The sequence below is a fragment of the Berghia stephanieae genome, chromosome 1 (assembly GCF_034508935.2).
Source record: "Berghia stephanieae isolate SIO BIC M18660-M18661 chromosome 1, UCSD_Bste_1.3, whole genome shotgun sequence".
Lineage (NCBI taxonomy): Eukaryota > Metazoa > Mollusca > Gastropoda > Nudibranchia > Aeolidiidae > Berghia > Berghia stephanieae.
In genome coordinates, this window is record NC_088360.1 from 5,533,426 (window position 1) to 5,559,796 (window position 26,371).

Here is a 26,371-nt window from a genome sequence, read left to right on the forward strand (position 1 = left end):
ATAATAATAATAATAATAAAATACAAGATGATGAGAAGAAGAAGAAGGAAGAAGAAGAAGAAGAAGAAGAAGAAGAAGAAGAAGAAGAAGAAGAAGAAGAAGAAGAAGAAGAAAAAGAAGAAGAAGAAGAAGAAGAAGAAGAAGAAGAAGAAGAAGAAGAAGAAGAAGAAGAAGAAGAAGAAGACGAAATAAAAATCATGTAAATATTCTATCAGATCCTTTAGATAAAGACAACATAATCAAATCTGCTTCAATGACATAGTTTTGAAGCATTAACCAATAGAATAAAAGAGACAACTCTTTATATCGATTCAAAGTGCAATTTTATCTCATATACAGATCTGTAAAATTTATATTCATCAGCACAAGAATAACACTAAAATCAATTAAAATGGGAAGTCCTGGATACATTTTTTTTGGGAGGGTCTTTTATTTGTTTTTGTGATGGTTGGAATGAAATGTGACTGACCTAAAAACATAAAATATATTTTTTCCTTTTCTCCCCAAATCCAAATTTCAAGAAAAGTAAATCAAGCTTATAAAGAACTATATTATCTACTTTGCCTTCTGCCCTCCTCACCCTCTTCCACTTAAAAAAAAAAATATATACAAATAACAAGGTCCCTGATTTGCCAACAAAAATACAAATACGCAAACAGCAACGTTCTATTCGGTTTTACTTCATATTCATACAAAAATAAAACCCGGTGCTGAGGGGGGAAAAAACCCCCAACAAAACCCTTACTCCACCAAAATTCGGTTTTAAGTAATATTGTAAGTTTGGATTTCATCAGTGTATAATGTAGTCTGTATTAGCAACAAATAATCACAATAATAGTAACAAACTGTCCGACATGATTCATATTCATACTGCTTCTCTTCAAATAAGCCAGCATGAAAACAAGGAAGAGTGATTTAAAATGTAAAATGGAGGACTTCTTTATTTCCAATAAAAATATCAACAAAATAGGGCTAAATTTTAATCTGTCACAATATATTTTTCAAAAGTCCTTCAGAGCCATTCGACTCATGGAGCTGGAGTTTAGCCCGATTTCTATAGTTTGAAACGGACAATACCAATTGCTTGCTATCCTTTGGATAGGATGCTAGTCTCTCGCAAAGTACTTTCCATCAAATCTAACAGACTCAGTTACCCATTCATGCTGGATGGACAGGTGGTCAGAAAAATATACCTTAAGAATTATTATAAAAATCTTAGAATGAAGTAAATTAAATTGGGCAATAGTAAAATTGTAGTAAAAAAAAAAAAGGTCATTAACTTGACAAATGGAGAAACATCATAAATATACTAAACATTATAATCATATTTGATGCATAGATCTTTTTTATATATAAATCGATGAGATTAGAGAAAAATAAACCAAGTCTACATGGAAATAATAATAAAAATATATTTGAAAATTATCTATGACTTTGTCATATTGTATCCAGAACCTGAGTAACCTTACCAGATTGTCTTCTAATAGTATCAGTGGCTTTTATGATGTATGAAACAGAAAAAAAGGGCAACATTGTAACCTGCTTTGAATGAGAACGGAGCTGCACACCAGTAAAACAGCATGAGACTATTAGAAAATCAGTACAAGAGGCAGGTCTGGATTGGTCTTGAAAAGAGATGTGTGATCATAAAAAGTTATCAATTTTGAACATAATCAAAATTAATTTATAGAACTTAATGAACAATAATGAATATAATGACAGCTTCAAAAAAGAAAAAAACCCAATAAAAACATAGATATATTACTAAAAAAACAGATCAATGACAAAATATTTCATTAGATCTTTCTAAGAAAGAAATTCAATCCAAAATATTGGCATCTACACCAAGAGCCTACTGCTGTTGAAGGCCGAGTTTGAGATTCCACAGTTCAGAATGTCAAGGACAAAAATAGTAACATAAAGGAACTGAGTGATTTCTGCAATTCAGACGTTGTTGAGAGAGGAAGTCATTATCAGTAACATATAAACCTTAAGAATTGAAGAAGAGAAAACACTAAGACATAAAGGAGTACCGAAACAGTTATGGAAAATCAATGTCCACCAACACACATTTTCCAAAGAGATGTTGGCCTTGAAACCGAAATAATTGTTAAAAATGTAATGTTACATCAAATAAACAAATAAACAACAAAAAAGATCTAGATCAGTTGTCTGCAGACCTGCTTGAAGCTTGAGAGGTGATAAGTTGAATCTTATTCTTAATTCTTTTCTTTAAAAAAAATTCTTTAAAACGAATGAATTTGTTTATCTTATTTGTTAATTTGAGCTTTGTTTTGTGTATTTTAGATGTTCCAAAAATTATTTTCATTATTTATTATCAATAAGCCAGCTTTTGTTTAATGTACAACTTACTTAACTTGGTCTTTCGTCCTCCATGAACATAGGCTATCTTTGACGTTCTTCCATAGAACACAATTCCGGGAGCCCAGAATTGTTTAATGTAAGAAGTGATTGAGTAAATTATTTTGTGGAAGGTTTTTACCGCAGAATGGCTTGGCAACAATGTCAACCATAGAGATAGTACAAAAAATGCCTAAATCTTCATTTTTCACTAATAATGTCTTGCTTTGGAAAGCTTAAGGTATGGGAGTAGGGCAGATAACAAATTCATGTCTTATATTGAGGTTTTTTTTTTCACACATTTTATCGAACTTACATTCATACAGGTTTTGTTATGGATAATAAAATTTAAAAAATACATAATAAAAGAAACTCATTAATTATCTGCTATGCCTCCTAATGATTGTCTCACTATTAGATGTAGATAACAATATATTGTTTTCTGAATACTTTTCCCGATTAGGCTTTGGTTTCAAGTCTTTCAAGTTATTAGCTAGAAGGTGAAACTTTGTTATTTAATATCTTCTAATAAAATGAGATTTGTGTAAATACTCCATTTTGGAATTGATTTTGTCATATATCGTTTTCTTTCCCATTGCTATGATTGTATGTATGATTAAATATAGTCACTGAATCCCTTCTGTGACATTCTTTAATCTGTGTAATCGTTATTCCCATTCCCAGAGAATTCATCCGCACCATTTTCTGCATATTCCTCATCTGAAATTTCATCGGTTGAATCACTTTGCAGGTGACTAACATCTACCAAGTCCTTATAATTGGGTTCGGTAGCATTTGAAGACCCCATGAAAATTCCTGGAGGAGAAATACCTTCCGCCATTTTTGTATATTCCTCATCTGAAATTTCATCGGTTGAATCATTTTGGAGGTGACTAACATCCACCAAGTCCATATAATTGGGTTCGGTAGCATTTGAAGACCCCATGAAAATTCCTGGAGAAGAAATACCTTCATCTTCACTTATCTTGCGCTCATATAACATATTTTGAATCAAGTCATTTGGAGCAATATATGCACGGTTGCCATTGGATAATGACTGCATTGTTGGATTATCTTTTTCTACCTTCATGCTAATCCTTTTCACATGACTATCCTTTAATCTATCTGAGTTCTTGATATTTTGTGATGAATCCGGGATATCTTCCATCTGAGTCAAGTATTCTATGCCTGCTGTGGATGAGTGACATTTGTCAATTGGAGAACTGCCATCTAAACTAAATCTAGCATAAACTGTTGCAGTCTGCTCTCTTCCACCCCCGTCACTCGTTGGAATAAAAAGTTTTGTTTGTGGAGAATTTCTAAAATCTACAACATAATTATCAACACTGTCGGAAGCCTCAACAGGTGATTGACTTGTATTTGACTTTTCAACAGTGGTAATGTGAACATATGAATTTGGAGTTAAAGAACTTGATGAGGACTCCCCACTTCTGTTATTGCCAGTCATGGCCTTGCCCAAATAACCATCAGAAGAGCAGCTTTGATCATTCCCTTTGCTTTCCATATCATGGCCATTTTTAATGCATGGTAACAGATCTGTATTGCTTTGATTCAAATTCTCACACATATTGCCTTGATCAGGGATTTGAATATTTGGTGAATTTGTAAAGCTATCATTGCTTGTTGTAACTAATTCAATCTCATAAAATAAATCATCACACCTCTCTGCGTTAACATCTGTGACATGCCCAAAGGGTGGTTGGTTAATTGGAGGGTCATAATCGTCCACATCTTGGACATTGGTGCTGACATTTGGTTTTTGATGGTCAATGCAGCTCTCTTTGTTTGAAATATTTATTAAACATTCTGCACCAACTGTTCTATTTTCTGCATCCTCCTGCTGAGCAGCATTTTCTTCAATGACTTGGGAGGTTGAAAGAATTGTTTCCAGCTCCACATCCAGAGCTTGAGCCATTTCTGATCTTCTAGGCTCTGGAAATGAATCTTGGAGACTTGGCGGCATGTCCTGACTGGGAGTCGAGTTCTCAACACCAGGGCTATTTGCTAATGGCTCCGGTGGAATAGGTTCATGGACTGCTCCTTCATTAGGAATGTTTTCATATGGGTCGACAGAATCATCTGTTGACGTTTGGGTGGAGTTTAAGTCTGTTTGAGTATTGATGCCACTGTCAGACTGATTAGGATCAGCTCCCTGAAAAAAAAAAAAAAAAAAAAGAAAAGAAAAAAAAAAGAAAAAAAAGAAAAGGAAAGTTTAAAATCATTTATGTTTAGTTGATTCCATGTTTGATGATGATGATAATAATAACAATAACAATAATAATAATAATAATAATAATAATAATAATAATAATAATAATAATAATAATATAATATTAATAATAATAATAATAAATAATAATAATAATAATAATAATAATAATAATAATAATAATAATAATAATAATAATAATATAATATTAATAATAATAATAATAATAATAATAATAATAATAATAATAATAATAAATAATAATAATACAGTTGATGCCAGTAATTGGATGACCCCTTAATCGGTAAAGAAAGAAAGAAAGGAAGAGAAAGAAAGAGAGAGAGAGGAAGAGAGAGAGAGAGAGAGAGAGAGAGAGAGAGAGAAGAGAGAAGAGAGAAGAGAGAGAGAAGAGCAGGAGACAGACAGACACAGAGAGAGAGAGAGAGAGAGAGAGAGAGAGAGAGAGAGAGAGAGAGACAGAGAGAGAGAGAGAGAATATATGCAGTGATAAAAAATAACAAAAGCAATAATAAGATATGGGTAAGTTTGTGAGGTAAGACGGCATATTTGTCTTTTTCCTTTAGATGACTATAATAGGCAGAGACAGTGTGCCTAACAGTGAAATGGTCTTGCAATGAATTGAGGAGAATTGGGTTTATATCGATGAACACAACAAACGAGTGCAACGTGGGAAAATCTTACTGAAAAGCTTTACATGATCTGAATGGCTAACAAGAAAATTGGGTGAAGACAACGTAAGATGCTGGGTGCGAACATACTGGCTGCTTGTTATGGCATAACTATAATAAGTTCAGTTTCTATTACCACCTTTGTCAACCAATTCTTACCCCACAAACCCCAACCCCATCCCATGCGCTACACTTGATACATTAATTTTTATTTTTTCATAAAGAGGGAGAGAGAAAAATAAGATTTTAAAAATAAGCGACCACCCAAAAAAAAAAAAAAAAAAGAAAAACTTCTCTCCCTTCCCCCCCCCCCCCCCCCCCCCCCCCCCCTTTCCACCCCAAGAAAAACAATCTAGGAGAGGGGGGGGGGAAGGGGTGGTGATCCAGTGATCATTTACCTCGCTATATTCAGATATTTATTATTGGATTATGTCCCTTCATTTGACAATCTGAATCAACCAAAGAAATCAAAATAGTTACCTTTTTCTTCTGCCCAAATGGTAAATATGGTAACGTTTCTCTCATCTTCTTCTTACGCTGTCTCACTTTCCTGAAATAAAAAAAGTTTATTCATCAAACTCTGGATTACTCTTTATCATCCAAAACATTAATTCTCCTTAATATTACTGACAAAACAAAACAATTAAAAAAAACCTTTAAATAAAAATAACTTTTTAAAAATGGCCTATTATTTTGTAAAAATACGAAATCTAACCAAAAGGAAAAAGCCATATTGTTTAGTTTACAACATATGCTCCTCTAAGGAGGAACGGGTCAGATAAAATAAAATTAAGAAGTACACGAATTCATTGATGTATCTTCATTAATTCATTATGAAAAATAAAATAATTGTGTTCAAACATACTTTACTTGCATAATTTTAAAAGTTGTAATAGTAGTAGTTGTAGAATTAATAGTAGCAGCAGCAGCAGTAATAGTAGCAGCAGCAGCAGCAGTAGTCGTAGCAGCAGCAGTAATAGTAGTAGTAGCAGCAGCAGCAGCAGTAGTAGTAGCAACAGCAGCTGTAGTAGTAGTAGTAGTAGTAGAAGTAATAGTAGTAGTAGTAGTAACAGTAGTAGTAGTAGGAGTGGTAGTGGTAATAGTAGTAGTAGTAGTAGTAGTAGTAGTAGTAGTAGTAGTAGTAGTGGTAGTTGTGCAGCTATGTAGTCTAGTGGTATGAGATTCATCTTAGGACCGGAAGGTCCTGGGTTCGAATACCGCCCTGAGCGGCACATAGTTGAGTCCTTGGAAAAGGATCTTTACTTACTGTACTCAGGTGTAAAATGCGTACTAGGCCGTTAATAGTGTTGTCTCTGTTGATAAAAATTGTAATATCGCCTAACAGGCTTCATGCCTTGTCCTACAGGTTAAGTGTTGCTGTTGGCATGAAACCCCCTGTAAAGCTTTGAGCATGTTTAATGGGTATGCGTTGTATAATGCTCCATTTTTAATTTTTAGTAGTGGTCGCAGTGTTGTTAGCAGTAGTAGTAGTAGTAGTAGTAGTAGTAGTAGTAGTAGTAGTAGTAGTAGTAGTAGAAATAGTAATAGTAGTAATAGTAATAGTAATAGTGGAGGTTCTTCAAAAATGGTGGCTTGATAGAGCTTTATCATTTTTTACATGCACAATTTTGTCCTTTCAGATTCAATCATTCAATTATTTTTTTTTTTTTACAATTTGGTCCTCTCAGATTAAATTTTTCAATTATTATTTCCTTAACTGGTGGAAAACCCCTGTAATGTTTGTGATGAAATAAAGGCTATTATGAACAGGCAGTCATCTATTTTATTTATTACACTAATGTTTTGTGGAAATTAACATGGATCGAAATAAATCTTTTGAGTCATCAACAATCAAAATAGGTCCTGTCATAAAGTATGTATGTGCGTGCAAATGAAATTGGAAATAGGGTGGCCAGATAGCGAAACCCATGGTCAAATGATCAATCATAATGCCTTAGCAAATGTGGACACCATTTCTACAGACCCTCACGTGTGAAAGGATGCAGACACACTGTTTATATGCTTTCACATAAGATCATGTACACGCTACCTTCTACTTTATCTATTCTTATGATAAGATATGTAATGAACGAAGACAAAGTCAGAAAATTTTATAGTTTTAGATTTAAAATTTAAATTTAAGATTAGCAAATAATTTAAAGAATGCTAATCAAACTGACAAATAAATTATCAATTTTGATAAAGATTTTTATTTCTTACATATAAATATAATTTTAAATGTTAAATCATTTTTAAACAAAATTTTTTTTAAGAAGGGAGGTAACTCTTCATATCTTAGTGATATCGGTGACGGTGTAGTTAAATGAATGGAGAAATCGCAGTATTTTCAGAGAAATAAAGTCTTATATGAACAGACACTCCTCTATTTTAATTACCCTGCTGGTGTATTGTCAAAATTAACATAGATCAAGACAAATCTTTTGAGCCATCAGCTTTGATCTGTCCAGAAGGGTGGCGAAATGATGGGAAATCTGATGCCAAGGGTCAAATTAAAGACTCATGATTACGACCTAGCAGACATTTTAAATAATTACCCTTAATTTAAGAAATGTTTGCAAGTTACTCGTATATCAATCATCGAAAAATAGTTTTATAATTTTTAGATTTGCCAGCAATTCTAAGCTTGATGAAAAAAATTTAACATTGGCAGTACGGAACAGTGTTGATCCCCAACCCTAATGTTTTTAAAATAAAAGATTCTTAGAATCTCCAACTATTTTACAACTTTTTTATGACTATAGATGTCAAATATATGACTTTATAAAGACTTGACAACCTTTCTGGACACCACGTTCAATTAAAATTATACTGCTCAATTATCTCTATATTATATGGAGAGCAGGATCTTCCAGGGTATTTGCAAATTGCGGGTAAGCTGAGGTAAGAGGAAAGGACCTTGGACTACCACCTGAGGGTTGAGCCCCATTATTTGCATCTCATTTTTTTCCTTGAGCAAGAATTTAGAACTTGATTGCTCACTTTACACCTGGGATGTTTTGTTTTTTTCTTGAGAGAGCCAAAGGAAAAATTACCCTTGGGGATTAATTAAGAGAATTTATTATCTTTTTCATCATTTTCATTATTATAGTTAAAAAACTCTTACATGAGAGTAGCAGTGAGCTGTTCCAAGCTGTGTTATTAGGCGGTGACCACTGTAAACTTACAATCTTGATGTCAAATATTGTTTTTATGGATTCAAAAGCAACAAAAGAAAAATCAAATTACCAACAACAGCAGAACACTAAGAAAGACACAATAATGATGGCAGTGATGGCCGCGATAGGTCCAATGTTCACAGCTTCAGAATCAACTGGAAAAAATAAACAACAAACAAAAACAAAACTAAAAGAAATATCAGTCGAGACGAAATAGATTATTGACAATATCATAGCCAAATTTAATTAAATCTGGCAATAAAGACAGGACAATTTTTGTTGAGAAAAGGAAGTAAAATATATAGTATAGATACTAACAAAAACAATATAATGAAGATGAAGATGATGATGATGATGATGTGAAACATGATAGTTATAGATATATATATAAATTGACGATGTAAAAAAATGATGGTTGTGACAAAGATATAAAATGATGATAAGAAAGAAGATGCTGATAGTAATATTGATATTGATTATGATGAGAGAGAGAGAGAGAGAGAGAGAGAGAGAGAGAGAGAGTGAGAGAGAGAGAGAGGGAGAGAGAGAGAGAGAGGGAGAGAGAGAGAGAGAGAGAGAGAGAGAGAGAGAGGGAGAGAAGAGAGAGGGAGAGAGAGAGAGAGGGAGAGAGAGAGAGAGAGAGAGAGAGAGAGAGAGAGAGAGAGAGAGAGAGAGAGAGAAGAGAAAACAGAAAAAAAAAGAAAGAAGTAAATTCATTTATGAGCTTGAAAGATGCATATGATAGTAAGCTAAATAGAAAGAAAAATCTTTTCATCTTCATCTTCATTATTATTACCATTGTTATCATCATCATCATCACCATCATTATTATCACTATTATTCTTGGCATTATCATTTATCATTATCACCAATCATTTTAATTGGAAAACATCAGAAATTACACTGATAAAAATTTTGAAATTCAGTAGAATACTTTTATGAAATAATTGACATAGGCAAAAATATACATAATGCATTTTCATTAATTAAAAAAAAAAAATTTCCATATAAGAAGGGAAAAAATAAAAATTAAACCGTTTTATTTAAGACAGGCATTACAATGTAGCAGTGCGGTTTATGATCTACATAATAGATTCAATAGATTGAACATAGGGCTTATAAATTCATTAATCAAAAAACTTTTAATAAAGGAAATAAAACAGATAAGTCAAACTTGGAGACACTGCAAGAGAGAAGAAAAAGAAATAAACTGGTCATGCTCCACAACGACGTAAACCATCACGCCAAGCTACACTTAAAGAGTTTAATACAGAATAAAAAGAAAACCATCAAAATTAATGTTTCCACAGTCTAGGGAGGACTGCCATCTCCATTAACTATTTAAAAAAAAATCATAAACACTAGACTTTGGAATAGTTACCAAGCCCCCAAAATGAAATGGGTTTCCTAAAAACATTTAGAAGTCGGCTCAGACCTGAGGAGTCTTCATCACTAAAGCTTTGGCCTAACAAGAAAGAACAAGAACAGAAAGGGAGACTAGATTAGGGGTAAAGGAAACACTACCATGTGGTCCTCACCAACTGCCCAAACAGATTCCTTCAACAAACAATGGTCAAATTGGAGCAATGTTTGTATTTAGGAATTTCATAGTGCCTGCGTCCCAAACAACCATCAGAAAGAAACATGCCCACACTTTGACAAGGTCAGACCAGCTGCCATCTTTACAAGCAAAACAGATAAAGGGCATTAATAAAACAATCTGACAATTCTTGCCTCGTGAAAATCAACACTTCACTAGTGGACGTTTTTTCCTTTGTTTTTTGTTTTTAGAAAAAGCACACATTTTAAAAACATTAAAGGTTACTCTTTTCTATTTTCCTATCAAAGGATAGTCACTTTTGGATGATTTAGTAACTTAATTCATCTGCTCCGTTTAGCAGGTCTTTTTGTTATTTTTTTTTCTCATTCTCTTTCTTACCTTTGGAACTATTTTGGGGAGTGCTTTTCACAGGCTGGCTGGAGGGTCCTGTACTATTGAGGGTAACTGCACTCACTTGAATGGTGTATGTCTCACGAACATCCAAATTTTTTAACACCAAAGACGATGAATATCCTCCCTCAGAAATCTTCACTAGAAATGGAAAACAAGAGAAGATTGGCAATGAAGATTTATAAAATGTTCACTTGATATTCTTTTCTTTTCTTGGCCTCCCAGTTCGTTGACCAAAGAGGAGGTGGCTAGATCTAAATTATATCAAGATCTAACAGCGAGCAATTGGCAATAGAATATCTTATTTAAAAAGTAAAATGTAATAAACTTTTGTTACTATCCATTTTCTCACTTGGTACAAACTCTGCAGGCTCTATCACCCTAAAAGAAGATTTGAGGAGTCGACTTTTAAAATCTGCTAAGTCGCTTTCTTATCATTCAGAGAAAACTGCAATTTTTTATCAATTATTTAGTAACTTAAAGAGGAAAATATTTGTCCTGTTTGTACCATAAAAAATAGCCTGAGTATTTTTAAACTTAAAATTTTCCTTTTGTTTTTCTATAAAGTCCAAAAGATTGCTTGAGAGTATAATTCTTTTTCCATCTGAGTGTACTTAGAGGGTTTTGAGAGTCCCCTACTCACTTTGTAACTAAGAGGAAAAAAAAAATTGTTGAACACATTAAGATTAAACAAAGTGTGTCATTTATTATATCTGTCTAGTGCATTTTCACAATAGGCAGGCAAGTCCTGTACACACACAAATATACACACACACACACACATGAATATAATATATATATATATTATATATATATATATATATTATATATATAATAATATATATATATTATATATATATATATCATTGGAATCAAATGGGTCAAACGTATTGCATTTACACATTTTTATTTTAAATAATAAAGACTCCACTGACTTGAGCAAGGGCCCTCATGGCTCTTCTGGAGGAGGAAAGCCAAATTGGTTGCGAATGTAGGCAAGGTTTTAAGATTTTTTGGGTTTTTTTTCTTTTTCTGACACCACTCTGTCCACCCTGCAGAGATTGGATGGGTGGATCTGTTAGATCAAACTGAAAGTTATTTGCAACAGACTAGCATCCCATCCAAAGGGTAATAAGTAATTGTAACTGCTGTTTTAATGATGCGGATATAGGGTGAGATGAATTCCAGATTCAAGGACCTTTTAAGTTCTGACAGATTACTCACCTTTGCACTGTTTAGACATGGTACAGTACTGGACTCGATATCGGAGCACAAGAGCCTTTGTGTCTTGACTACACCTCTGAGCGTTCCACACAACCAGAATCGAACCTACTGCATTATGTGGGTAAGCTTTGACTCCAGTTACTTCAGAAGGCTCTGAAAAGTAAAACATGAAGAACTTCATAATATCACACTGACAACATAGAATCTGTAAATGATTGGGGGAGTGTGGGGGGGGGGGGGGGAAGATATTTGTTTCTTTCATTTGAAGACACTCAATGATTCCATTGGTAGAGCACTCGTTTCACATGCAAAGGGACTAAGATCGATCCCAAGTGCAGTCAAGATTTTCTCTGACCCCCTGTCCACCCAGCAGTGATTGGGTAGCTGGGTCTCTTAGATCTGGTGCAAAATACTTTGCGATAGACTAGCATCCTATCAAAAGGGTCATCATCAACATCATTGCCTTTTTCACCCTGGGTCAGGGTATAGGCTACAGACAAACAGTTTCCATCCTTCTCTATCCTGAGCTAACTTTCTTATCTCGCTCCATTGTCTTATCACTTCTCTGTATATCAGCTTCTTTAATTCTTCTCCATGTTCCTCATGGCCTTCCCCTTGATCTTCTGCCCTGAGGGTTCCAGTCCAAAACTTTCTTTGTTATAGTTGAGTCATTCCTTCTAAGTATGTGTCCAATCCACCTCCATCGTCTTCTTCCTATTTCCTCTCCCACTGGTTTCTGCTGTGTTGTTTTCCATACTTCTTCATTTTTAATTCTATCCATCCATTTTATTCTGAGTATCTTACGCATGCACCTGTTTATGAAAAAAGGGTAGCAAGCAATTACTATTGTCTATTTGTCAAAGAAACCGGGATAAACTCCAGCTCTATGAGCCTAATAGCTCTGAAGGACTACTTAATGATTCCATTATTGTTATTCTCAATAGGGATATTTATATTTTTAATTTCTTGAAAAGATTTTTTAAAAATTTATAATGAAGTATGAAATAGTTACAATTAATTGGCACATGTTCTTAAACCAATAGAAATTATATATATCAAAACTTCTGTCACTGACAAATCATTCCAATTAAGCATCTGTGCCAATAAAGTGGTGTTTGAACTACTGGCTTCAACTGTACTCTGAATCTGAAATGGCATTTAAGTACAACAACACTTTTCTGATGCCCAGAACAGAAATTCTAAGTTCTGGCATTCAAAAAAAAAAAAATTAATTAAATTCTTACCTTTATCTCGACTGTAAATACAGTCTGACCAAGTGATGCCACTCAACTCATTCTGATTCTTCTCCAAAGCATAACCAAATCTGTCAGTTCTCAGGGTTATGTTACGGAGTTCAAAGAACTGTTTTTGAAATGGCACGATTTTATGGCTGAAATCATCCTGAAAATATGAATAATGATTTTAATACATGTATAGAGAAGCCTTGTAATAAGAATAGCTAGAATAATAGGAGACCAAGCAAAATCAATGGTGCATTAAAAAATTTTTTTTTTTAATCCAACCAGTCTAAGTCATTGCCACTTAAACGTTCAGTTATAAAGCTGTTTAATGGAGCCCAGAGAACATTTAAGTCACATAGGTGCACTGAAAAAAAATAAATTGAGAATTCATGTAACGGACAATATCAATTGCTTGGATAGGATGCTAGTCTATCGGATAGGATGCTAGTCTATCAAAAGTACTTTCTGTGAGATCTAACCGGCCCAGCTACCCAATCACTGCTGGGTGGAGCGGGGAGTCAGAAAAAAATCTTGACTACTACACCCAGGATCGATCTCGGTCCCTATGATGTCAAGCTAGTGCTCTATCAAATGCTCTACTTCGCGAAGTCTCAGGTTTGAAAGTGTTTTGCTAAAACGAGGGTCATTTAAATCGATCGATATTTGAAGGACGAGTTTTCTGGCCAAATCTTTAAATGTCTTTTTCCAGAGCATGGCAGAACAGCGTGTTCTCTTTACGAAAAAAACATTTTAAAATGTTGCTGTTGGCCAGGGACCCCCTGTAAACACTTTGAGCGCGTTTATTTGAGTGGATATTACCCAATATAAATCGAGGGGTGCCTGCGCAAAGGCCATAACGTCAAAAAAATTTCGTTTTTTACATAAATCAACTTGGTTTGGAGTAAGGTTTATTTTTACAAAAAAATATATGCAAAAATATTAATTAATTAATTTTTATTAATTAAAACCTGAACACCGCAATGTTTTTAGACATATAATGTGACTGCCCAAGAGCCGTAGCTTGTAATACAGACTTAAGACGCTCTAAACAGTGCTATCAGCTCCTGCCTAAAAGTCTTAACAGTAACTACCGTTTTACCGCCTGATGAAAAGGTGGAAATGCAAAGGTAAAGTTGACTGCCCAAAAACTGTATCTAGCAACACGGTGTTTAGGCAGTCATAGCATTATGCCACCGTGGTTACAATGGCGAGCTCAATGGCCTTGACTGAATTTACAGTCTTTGAGCAGTGAAAAATATGGGTTTGGAAATGAGAGTTAGATCAACTGAAAGACCATAATGTGTCATTGTATGAGATTCTATAATGACTTTGATGCAATATTGTGTTACAATCTTGTAAAATACGAGTTTTGACATTCAAGATTGATGGGGAAAGACAATTGGGTAACACTTAATCCAAGTCTTGAAATTCCCTACCAGCCATTATCAATTACAGGATAAGACATAACAACTTAAGGGTGGGTCAAGCTCTGGATTATGAGATGGTTTTTTTTTTCCTTTGGCCATCAATGAACTTGACAAGTCTAACTATTACTTGATTGAATCTGCGTTTTGATAATTAATTAAGGAAAGCAATCCTGATCATTGTTTTGAAATGTAATTTTCACCTTCGTATGCATAGAGTTCATCTAAGAGAGAGAGAGAGAGAGAGAGAGAGAGAGAGAGAGAGAGAGAGAGAGAGAGAGGGGGAGAGAGATGCAGACAGACAGACAGACAGGCACAGAGAGAGAAAGAGAGACTGGCAGTTAGCGAGAGAGAGAGAGAGAGAGAGAGAGAGATAGTGAGAGAGGAGAAAGAGAGAGAGAGAGAGATAGTGAGAGAGGAGAAAGAGAGAGAGAGAGAGAGATAGTGAGAGAGGAGAAAGAGAGAGAGAGAGAGAGTTGGTGAGAGAGAGAGAGAGAGAGTGAGAGAGGAGAAAGAGAGAGAGAGAGAGTGAGAGACAGAGAGAGAGAGAGAGAGAGAGAGGGAGAGAGAGAGAGAGAGAGGGAGAGAGATGCAGACAGACAGACAGACAGGCACAGAGAGAGAAAGAGAGACGAGCAGAGCAGAGAGAGAGAGAGAGAAAGAGAGAGAGAGAGAGAGAGAGATAGTGAGAGAGGAGAAAGAGAGAGAGAGAGAGAGAGAGATAGTGAGAGAGGAGAAAGAGAGAGAGAGAGAGAGAGAGAGAGAGAGAGAGAGAGAGAGAGTTGGTGAGAGAAGAGAAAGGGAGAGAGAGATTTGGTTAGAGATTTGGCATTTTGGAATGCAGGCATTCTTTTGAAGGGATCTTTTATGTTTCCTCCTTTTGGTGTTTCCCTGTTCCACATTTCTCTCCAGTTCTCTTCCACTCTGAAGTCTACCATTTTTGTTTGGTGGAAAGGTCTTCTCGATTTGAGCCTTGTTGTTGAAGGTGCTCCCTTTATGACTATTTTTATAGGAGTGTTATCAGTGGCTTCATCAATTCTTGCATGTATCTTGTCTTGTCTAAGACTTGGCGATGCAATGCCTCTCAGTATTGGGAGCCACTGAGTTGGAGATGACTTGAGACATCCTGTTATTATTCTCATTGATTCTCTTCATCAGATGTCAATGCAGCTTACATGTGGGCTCCTCATCCAAACAGTATTCTCACACATAGTAGCACAGTGCCAAAGCAGACATTCTCCCCAGGTGGTACTTGTGAGTTTTCTCAGCAGGCTGTTTCTTCCTGCAATTCTCTTTGCAGTTCCCTCAATGTTTGCGGTAATTAGCTGTCTGTCAAATGTGAGGTATTTAGGATTGGGGTTTGGAGGTAGTATTGAGTTACTGACTATGAGCTTCAACTCTTCTGTTGCTTCTCGATTATTCAAGTGGAAGATTGTGGATACTGATTTGGTGGTGTTCATTTTTAGGTACCACCTATCAAAGTATTGTTTCAGGCGGGAGGTGTCTTTGAGTAAAACTTCTTCAATCTCTTTCCAGTTTTTCGATTGATAGGCTAAGGCCCAGTCGTCAAGGCATCCAAGTTTGAGTGCTTGGAAGTTTGGCATGTCAGAGATATAAATATTAAAGAAAGTTGGTGTTAGAACTGAACCTTGTGGTGCCCTGTTTTTAATTTTTGGTGTTTTGCTTTTGTTTCCTCCCAATATGACATGAAATTGTCTTGTCCAGTCATGGTAGACAGCAATTAAAGCGTCTTTCAACAGGGAATCATTTATGAAAGCTTTAACATCGTCCGCCTATCCAAACAGATTCGCGAGCTGCAGATAAGTCTATTAGGACTGCACCAGTCTTCTGTTTTTTCTCTCAAAGCCTGCTTCAATGTATGAGGTCAGTGCAAGGATCTGTTCACGTCTGATTCTTTGTAGTCTAAAGCCCGCTTGTTCTGGCAGTACGCAGGGATTTACAAATGGGTTGATTCACTCTAGTACAATTCTTTCCAGGAGCTTGTATAAGCAACAAAGTAAAGATATTGGTCTGTAGCTGGATGGTTCAGTGATTGCTTTGTCTGGATTTAATATGGCTATTACTTTGGCATGTTTCCAAATTTGTGGGTATGTGCCCTTGTCTATGATGTCTGTCATAGTATTTGCCAGCCAGTCTATTGTTTCTGGTCCAAAGTTAGTGATCATGTCGGGTATAACTCATCAATGCCAGCAGTTTTGCCACTTTTCAGAGAAAGAGAGAGAGAGAGAGAGAGAGAGAGAGAGAGAGAGAGAGAGAGAGAGAGAGAGAGAGAGAGAGAGAGAGTTAGTGAATAAGGAGAAAGAGAGAGAGAGTGAGGGAAGAGACAGAGAAAGGGAGTTAGTGAGAGAGGAGAGAGAGAGAGAGTTAGTGAATAAGGAGAAAGAGAGAGAGAGAGAGAGAGAGAGAGAGAGAGAGAGTTAATGAGAGAAGAGAAAGAGAGAGTCAGTGAGAGAGAGAGAGAGAGAGAGAGAGAGAGAGAGGGGGGGGGTGGTGAGTTGTTGAGTCCCTCTATGGACGATTATTTGCATCCGAATGAATATTTACTATAAATTTTAAGTAAAAAATATGTTTAGAGCTCTCTTATTTCCTTTATTTTCTCAGTGTTACTGTGTCATTTCGTACTCTTTAAACAAAGTACATCAGTCATTCACTCCTGCCCAAATACCGTATCGCAAGTTACTGTGTTATGGCAGGCCAGAATTACGCTTAGTTGTGGTTTTTATTGCACCGTATCACTAGTTACAGCTGTTGAGCAGGATGTGTTCAGGGTAATTTCTCTTGACAGCTCTGTCTTATTCCCGGTTACGACTTTTGGGCTGCCAACCCTCCACCTGAGAACGGGATGGTCAGCATGCTCTATGGAAGTAACATGATATGGTAAACTGGCAGAGCGTTACTGTGATATTTTTCCAAAAAATGTCCCTGCACAAAAGCCGTAGTGAAAATAGCTACGTAAAATGCGTCGTTTTATTAAAAATGCCAATCTAAAACTGACTGGGGTCCTGACAATCAGGCAGATTATATAATCAAATAAAAATCATCACGATAGTCTTTGGTTCACTATCTAAATTCCATCCGCAAAGTTTTGATTTGCTCTCCTGAAAAATCAATGAAACCATCGTTAAGGCTTTTGCGCAGGCACCCCTCGAAATGCTCTATTTTTTTTCTTTTAATATGTCAATTAACTTTTGACCAGATCCGACTTAGGTCAAAATTGTCAGTCCAAGCAGCAATAATATAACCGGATACCCAGCCTGAAGTGACCCAAATTCTCATTTTGACATTTGCACTGGAATCCTCAGGCAGATACTTAGTCGAAAAATAATTTGTAAAAAAATATTTGAGCAAATATGGGAAGTAAATGACGATATGATGATGATAATGATAATAATGATGATGCGATGGTGATGAGTGACGTCACAGGCTCAGTGTTTAATTTTGTTACAGAGGTCAAGAGATGTTGACTTTTGTAAGAGACCAAATGGGTGAAATTGATTGCAGAAATTCCGCCTCTAATGCTGTGTTCTAGGGTAAGACCACTTTACATACAATGAGTACCTGGCAAATGACAATGTCAAAAATTATAGGAATTCAGGTACAAAAAGAATGTTTAACAGGTATCCTTTTCTGTAATAAAATGAAAATTTGGCTTAATGTGGAATTGCATTGAACATGATGATGGTGACTATGATGATGATGACGATATATTTTTGTAATGGTTAAAAAAGTAACAAATTGGGGAAAATACGAGGAATTAGGAATTTCATAATAAATTTGGAAGAGAAATGATTCTAATCATATCATAATACTTACAAGGCAGTGTTTATTTGAAAAAGTCTGCCCTTGACAAAAGTAGACAATGAGAGAGACATTGTGAAGGGCAGCCAAATTTTCATAGGCCCATGTCATATTGACATCCATCTGACCTGTCTCCCTATTCTCTGTCAGCTTCTCTACTTTAAAGTCCACAGGAAATGGAGGGTTGAAAACTATTGAAGAAAACAAGAAACATACCAAATCATTGATACAACTGTGTGAAAAAAAAAAAAACATCCCCCCCCCCCCCCCCCCCACAAAAAAAAAAAAAAAAAAAAAAAAAAAGAAAGAAAGAAACTACACCTCCTCCCCCCCTCCTAAAAAAGCAAAAAATAAACTACATTACAATGATTGCTCATTTTCTCAATGTGGTACCATTACCTACTCTTCAGATTTTTATTGGAATAGGGAGGAACTAAGAAGTATATAGTAATATCAATTTGATTAGAATAACAGAAAATAAAAGTATCTTACCATTGCTTGGAATCTTAAGCCTTGAGGGATGTTCAGTGCGACCGATGTCAGTTGCAGAATACACGTTCACCTGACAACTCTCATTGCATCCCAGTTGAGCATCCATACAATTCATGGAACGTCTTACATATCCAATGGTGGAATTCAATTCCACGAGGAATTGAGTGAGTTTTCCATTTGCTTCCTTTGGTTTTAGATCCTGTTAAGAATAATGATATAATATTGAATAGCATTATATAGTTTACAGCCTTTCCACCATAAAGCTTAATGTGCTTCAAAGAAATCATCAACATATTCGTAATGAGAGTAACTAGTATTTAAATCAGGTCCTAAATAAGGTATAAATCAGATTGAATCAAAATTTACATTAACCCCCCCCCCCCCCCCCAATAAAACAATACTAATAAACAATTAATTGGCAAATGATGACCGCAGTAGATCTTCTGTTGTTTGATGTAATGGTAGGCTTCAGTTACCATGGTGTGAGGTCATGACTACATTATATGCCACTTTAGACTCTGATCCCATTATCCGGATGTTTATGTCCTCTGGACAAAAAGCTGGGAACAGAGGTGTTCAGATTATGGAGACGTGACTGTATATTTAATACTTATAACTAAAGTAGTGCATAATAGAGATGATTTACAACGTAAAAAAATCATCTCTCAGAAAGAAAAAGTAACTGCACATTTGACTGTCTCCCTCCCGGCTATGGATCCCCTCCGGGATCAGAAATACAAGCAATCTCAAGTCAGAACAAAGACTCAAAGGCAGAGAGCAACATGGACGGGAAAGCAGATAAAGGGGGTGGAATATACATCAACATGTGCAGTCAGAAGATCCCATCCAGGAGGTGACTGTAGTAGTGATGGTAATGATGATGATGTGATGGTGGTGGTTGTAGTAGTGATGAGATGATGATGATGATGATGATGATGATGATGTGGTGTTTGCTGCATGACTGGTGGTGGTGATTGTCGTAGTAGTGGTCATAATGATGTGGTGGTTGTTGCACGGTGGTAGTGGTGATATCAGTAGTGGTAATGATAATGTAGTGGTGGTGGTTTAAGTAGAGGTGGTAGTGATGGTGATGAGGTAATGGATGTAGTTGAGGTGGAAGTGATGATGATGTGGTGGCGGTTGTAGTTTAAGTGGCAGTGATGATGATGACACGGTAATGATGATGATTTAGTGGTAGTTGCAGAAATAGTGGAAATGATAGTGATGTGGTAGTGGTTGCAGAAGTGGTGTTAGTGATTGTAGTAATAGTAGTGGTAATGATAATAAAGTGTGGTGGTTGTATTAGTGATGATGATAAAGTAGTAGTCACAATAAGGGTGGTAATGATGATGATGTGGTGGTGGTGGTGATTGTAGATGTAGCAGAGGTGGTAGTGATGATGATGTGGTGGTCCTTGTTAAAGAAGTGGTAGAAAGTCATCTGGAAGTGGTAGAAGATTTTCTTGGCACCATAAGACTGCAATGGAATTTGACCGAAGTTGCCCATAATCTTGAATTTTTTGCTCCAGACCAGTTTTTTTTCCAGTGAAACCGAAGTTTTGGCATTTCTGCAAAGTTTACTCATAAATATTCATGGGATACTCCTAGATATTTATTTAGGCAAATCTTAAATTGTTTCACGCTTATAATTATCAATGTGCACAAATACATCTGCTATCCATCACACAGGGTTCTTAAGACCAAATAAACCCAAAACAAACAGAAACATACAGTATGTTTCCATTTTACAGTGAAGATTATGTGCCAGTTGAGGAGAATAACTAAACTGCAAATTATAAATAATTCAACAACTAAAGTCAATGTGTCAAATTAATCAACTTAATCAATGTTAGCAAGCAATTGTTACTGTTCTAAAGAGCTAACCCGCATTGCCAGTAATATAAAATAAGACATTAAAAAATATCTGGATTTTTTCCTGGAGCCAAAGCACAATATCCTATATTAATAAATACTCTAAATCTCAATCATTAAAATTATAAGACATTATGAACTCGCAGTCCACTAAAAAATATGCCATGAACAACACTTAAAAACTTTATTATTAATCATCAAGAAAAAAAAAAATCAAGGAAAAACTGAATTTAAAAAATCCCAGGATTGCGAATGTTTGCCAAGAGGAGGGTTATTTAAATCAATTGATATTTGAAGGACGAGTTTTCTGGCCAAATGCTTTAATGCAAATGTTTCCAGATCATGGCAGTTGATGGGTTTACTGAATTATCGGGACCCTATTGCATACTTTATTCTTATTAAAATTGTTTAGCCCAAGTCATAGAAAATTGGAGTGACTCACATTCCAGTAGAGAATAAGATCCCTTTTTCCCCCATTGCAATTCCCAAGCCAAAAACTGGTTTTTGTCATTGGGGGACCATTTGATGGACCTGAAAAAATAAAAAGACCAAACAATAACATTTTAAAAATTCATTTCAATGAATATGATTTTGGCATGAGGATAAAAATGACGGTGTATTTGAGCGATGCATGTTATAATCATTACCGCCCTGAACTTAGGTATGATCAAGTTTTATAAAATGAAAAAAAAAAAAAAAAATCAAATACAGCATTAAATGGAATTTAAGTAATGTTTCGGGATAATAAAACCTGCATGCCTTTAGGAAATGGCAGACAAAAGTCCAAGTACAAAAAGGATAACTTTTATTGTACAAAATGGTAAGTTGGTTACATGTGGCTTGTTGTGGGAATAAACGTAGCAATGTGAAGTGAAATGAGCATGATGAACTCCAACAATAGCCTGTGAAAAACTAGAATGTCTCATTCAAATATAAAACTAAGACGGAGAGTCATATGAAGGTGAGATAAAGGACTTCAAGGAAAAAAAGATACCCCTGTAAAGTAAAATAGAGGCCTTCAGAGGCCCACAGGCTATGGAACAGGGCTATACCTCAGTTTCTGTATTATTATACAGACAGTAAAAACTGCTTACTAGCCATTGGATAGGAGAATAAGCTACCATAGGGTATTTTCCGCTTTTAGACCGTGTTACCTAATCACTGCTGGATCGACAGAGGAAACTGAGTGCAAAATGCTTTTCCTTAGGTCGTAAAACCTAGGTGCCTAATTGTCGGCTGAACCCTCTGACTTAATTTCATTTATGTATTGGATTCAAGACTGTATCTCTAAACCTCTGCAACAACCTTCCACTACAGCTGATAAACCATCCACAGGGATTTGTACTTTGCTCGATGCTTTTTATTATGTATATTCAGCTTATAATAAATATTTTTAAATGCCATAATAAGCAATATCATGGCTTTGCAGATGATCGATTGTATAAATTTGATTTACCGGATAATATCTCAAATTTGATCAATTCTATTGAGGATTGCACTGTGGACATTAAACATTGGATGCAAAATAATAAACTGAAGTTCAATGGTGAACAGAAGTCTTATGTAGCAGGAATATTGACAGAGAGAACAGTATTGTTGTGAATGTAAATGGCTCCTTTGTGCAATCTTCAAAGAATGTAAAAGACTCAGGGTATTCCTTAATGTAAAAGAATGTGAAAGACCTCAGGGTATTCCCTGCAGTGTCAAATTGACTATTTATGTAAGACATTAATATGTTACTTGAAAATGACTGCCACTATTAGAGATTACATTACTAAAGATGTCAATTCAAAACCAGTTACCAACACTCATATAATCAAAACTTGACTAATGAAATTCTCTATCATAGGGTACTTTTTTCTCTCATTGCAAACATCACAAAAGACAAACTTAAGTATCTTTAACTTATTCAAAACAAGGCTACTAAATTCGTTACAAATCAAGCAAGAATGGCACATTCAACACCTATTTTGTTAAAATTGCATTGGCTTCTTATAGAGCAACGTATCAACTTTAAAATTGAAATGCTCTGTTATTTGATAGGTCACTGTTGTAATGCTTTAAAATAATTGCTTTGTTTCCGTCAGTCGTCAATAAGGATTGTCAAAATTTTCCTTTTTCAAACTGTTTACTATATTTCTATATTGTAAAGCGCATTGAGCATTATGTAAATTTGTATATGCGATATATAAATATCATAGTATTATTTTTATCATTACTATTATTATTATAGTTATAACCATTATGAGTGGGACATATATATACTTACGATCTTCTGAAGTAGAAGCAAAATCCTCCGTAGGTTTACTCCAGTAACCATCTTTCTTTGGTTTTACTTGCAGATTTACGCTGTAGAATGTGTTTGGATCTAAACCGCAGAATTGCAGTACTTTACCAAACTCTGAAAATGGTAGTTCTGAGCTATGGGTCTGAGAATAATAAAAAAAAAAGAAAATCAAACCAGAGCTCTCTGCATTGCAAAATTGTTTTATAATTGATGATGCAGTTATAATACAACAATCATTGATTCTTTTTCATAGTAAGGGTTTATCTTCAAAAACCAAAACGATAGTGTAAAGAGAGAGAATTGATGAGGACCTGGTTTAGGTTCTGTAATAGATTAGTCTTCCTCGGAAGATAGCAATCCTTTGTAATTTTCCATTTCATGGTAAAAAAATGGATAATATCAACTCCAGCTTAATGGGCTTGATAGTTCTAAACAATTAATTTAATTCCATTAGTGATCCCAATCACCAAATGGAATTGAAGTTCATAAGGTGTATTTTACCATTCACCTAATTGCCTTAAATGCATTGGTTAGGCTTTAACCATAATATGCATGCACTATTTGGGGCCTGCACCAACAAGCCCACATCAATAACATCGAACATTGAAGAGCCTTGATATTTGCCTCTTACTGCAACTGGGTCATATTTTATCACGTACCACAAAGCATGATCTCTGTTCTGTCAGCATTCAGTTTTAATTTATGCTCCTGCATCCAATGCCCAATAGAGGAACAGCATTGCTCGATGTCAGATGAAGCCATCTGTATGCAAGATGGTGACGCAGATTTGTACCTACAGTTGCGCATCATCGGCATACATATGGTAATTCACACCATGTGCTGAAATAACTTGCACAAGAGGCATTGTATACAGGACTAAAGTAAAGAGCCGAGTACCAACCCTGAGGAACTTTAAACTTCTAAAGATTGTAGTATTTGTTATAGCTTCTCATTGCAAGGAACTTATTCACACTGTAGTCAAGAAGGGAGGGGGGGGGGGTGTGCAGGAAGTTAACAGGTTCTGTCAGTCCCTCTCCACAATGGAAGCTAATATTGTATACAATCAAAAGGCCTTTTTATCATGTTGGGCAAAAACTTTTAAATTAAAATACTTGGTAATTTAAGATGACTATCAACTTGTCAAAAATTTTGATACCAGAGATTTTTAGAAAAAATGACCGCAACCAGTAGAGCACAAATATAATCATATCAATACAAATGGCCTTTCACTAACCTTCTTCACTTTATCCGTGTTTTCATCCTTAAACTCAATATAATATAGAGCACTCTCCTTTTGAAAAATAAAATATCCTGGGTTGTTCCAGGAAATATTAAAACATCTGCTGCTTTTTCCATTAATTATCAAGGAGCTTGGTTTCTCTGGCATTGCTGGAAATAAGCAAATAGCAAAACAATCTTAAAATATGTATGCAATTACATACTACACTTTAAACTGCCTTGAATGACAGAAAAATATATAAAGTATATTTTTATGCCTTATCTGTTCATGGAAACCTAAACATTTAGATATTCTAAATCAAAAGCTGATGTTCATCTTTTGAGAAAAGTTTTTCTGGAACATGTCCATTTCCTATGAAATATCGTCTCAGGATTTATTGTTTTAAAGCTGAGAAACCTTAGGTCCATCAGGACAAAGTCTAAAAGCAGATAGCTATAGAGTTTTATTTGGCATAGCCTATTTTATGCCCCCCCCCCCCCTGTCCGCCCAGCAGTGATTGGGTAGCTGGGTATGTTAGATCTGGCGGAAAGTACTTTGAAATAGACTACAGTCCTATCCAAAGGGTAGCAAGCAATTGCTATTATCCATTTCACGCTATAGAAACTGGGATAAACTCCGGCTCCGGGGGCCTTTGGGATTCTTTTTTTCTTTTTGGAGGGGGGGGGGGGGGTTCTGAATACATTTGTTTGATATCCTTCTGCTAAATATTCACTCTTTCTTGGATACGTTGTGAGTCATGAGTCATATCCATTCATTATATCAGGTTTAATGTAGTCAACTGAAATTGCGAAATTGCTAATTTTATGAATATATTGGAAGTTATTACAAACAACACATTTTTTTTTTTTTAAGTGGTCTAACTCATGTATGTTTTGGGAACTTTTGTCTGTTATTTCTGGATGTGAAACAAATCTGTGTTTAAGACTGCTAAATGTCTTAGGGCTAAATGATGAGTCTAGTGATGGAATGGTTGATTTAATGAGCATTGTGATTGGACGAGTGGTAAGTTAATTGGTTATTTGAGTTTACAGATTACGAGTTTTAGTAGATGTACTGTAATAATATAATGATTAATAATAATAATAATAATAAATAATAATAATAATATATAATAATAATAATAATAATAATAATAATAAAAAAAAAAATAATATAATAATAATAATAATAATAATAATAAATAATAATAATAATAATAATAATAATAATAAATAATAAATAATAATAATAATAATAATAATAATAACAAATAAAATCATGATAATAACAATAATAATATATTATTAATAATAATAAATAATTAATATTAATAATAATATAAAATAATAATATGAAAAAAATAAAAAGTATTTTTTTTAATAACAAAAATTAATTTTTAGATAAAAGATAAAATAATAAATGAATGAATGAATGAATTAATTTTTTTTAATATGAAAGAATACCTTTTTCTTTAGGTTTCACACGATAAACAAAGTGAGGAAATTCTTGGATTTGAGGTTGCAAGAAATACTCTTGATTTTGTCGATATATTTTCCACCAGTGATCATCAACTTTCGTGACCATATGGAAAGATAAAATCGATCCTACTGATCCTTCCACACGGCAAAATGTATTGTTGGAAAGGGAACAATTGTATCTGTTGGAACGAAAATCATTAAAATTATAATTCAATGAATTGTTATATGTCCAATGACAACAATTGGTGTCGCAACCAGTTCCTTTGCTACAAAATAAACATTATTTCATCTTTTTTTTTTCTTCCCACATCTTAGGATGATGATTTATTTTTACTTTTAAACTAAACTCTCGAGACTTTAATGCATCTTTTTTCTAAAGCTGATATATTCCTTTTTGTGAACAGATTTTCTACTCACTGTTTCAGGCAGATTAATAGTTGTCTCCATGTTCAAGTGAAACGAAAACAACACAAAAACAAGCCAACTTTACCACTGCCAGCTCTGATACGCATAATAATAATGACAGATCCCTGATGACCAAAAGGGGTATTTTCCTCTGTTCTCCAGACACTACTTTAAATCCAGTTAGGCACCTATAAAAGTTGTCCCCTAATTTAAAAAAAAAATTATGTTTTGTCAGTGTGCAACAGCATTGTCATTTTTGTAAGCTGACATAGTTTTGGGGGTCCCAATTGCTCTGTGGTAGAGGTATCAATTCCAAGTGTAATAGTTTGTTTTATTTTTTCAGACCTCTCCCCCGCGCCCCCCCCCCCCCCCCCCTCCACCCTTGTGATAGGCCAGCAGTCAATCAAAAGGTAGCAAGCAATTGTGATTGTCCATTCAACATGACACAACTTTGATAGATAATCTCCATAGGCCATTGGTTCTGAAGGATTTTTTTTTTATTTT

General features: G+C 35.0%; 1 protein-coding gene across 1 annotated transcript in view; it reads right to left on the reverse strand.

The window, feature by feature from the left end:
* Positions 1-410: 410 nt before the first annotated feature.
* Positions 411-26,371, reverse strand: part of LOC144966539 (uncharacterized) — a 39,263-nt gene continuing 13,302 nt past the window's right edge. Inside the window, exons 4-15 of the mRNA XM_078903185.1 lie at positions 25,448-25,641; positions 24,000-24,154; positions 22,748-22,907; positions 20,921-21,009; positions 18,608-18,806; positions 18,131-18,306; positions 12,876-13,032; positions 11,632-11,784; positions 10,396-10,548; positions 8,527-8,611; positions 5,761-5,830; positions 411-4,534 (exon numbers count right to left, since the gene is read on the reverse strand). Of these exons, the coding sequence (XP_078759311.1) occupies positions 3,014-4,534; positions 5,761-5,830; positions 8,527-8,611; positions 10,396-10,548; positions 11,632-11,784; positions 12,876-13,032; positions 18,131-18,306; positions 18,608-18,806; positions 20,921-21,009; positions 22,748-22,907; positions 24,000-24,154; positions 25,448-25,641 (3,112 nt within the window). The 3' untranslated portion in view covers positions 411-3,013. The remainder of the gene's footprint in view (positions 4,535-5,760; positions 5,831-8,526; positions 8,612-10,395; positions 10,549-11,631; positions 11,785-12,875; positions 13,033-18,130; positions 18,307-18,607; positions 18,807-20,920; positions 21,010-22,747; positions 22,908-23,999; positions 24,155-25,447; positions 25,642-26,371) is intronic.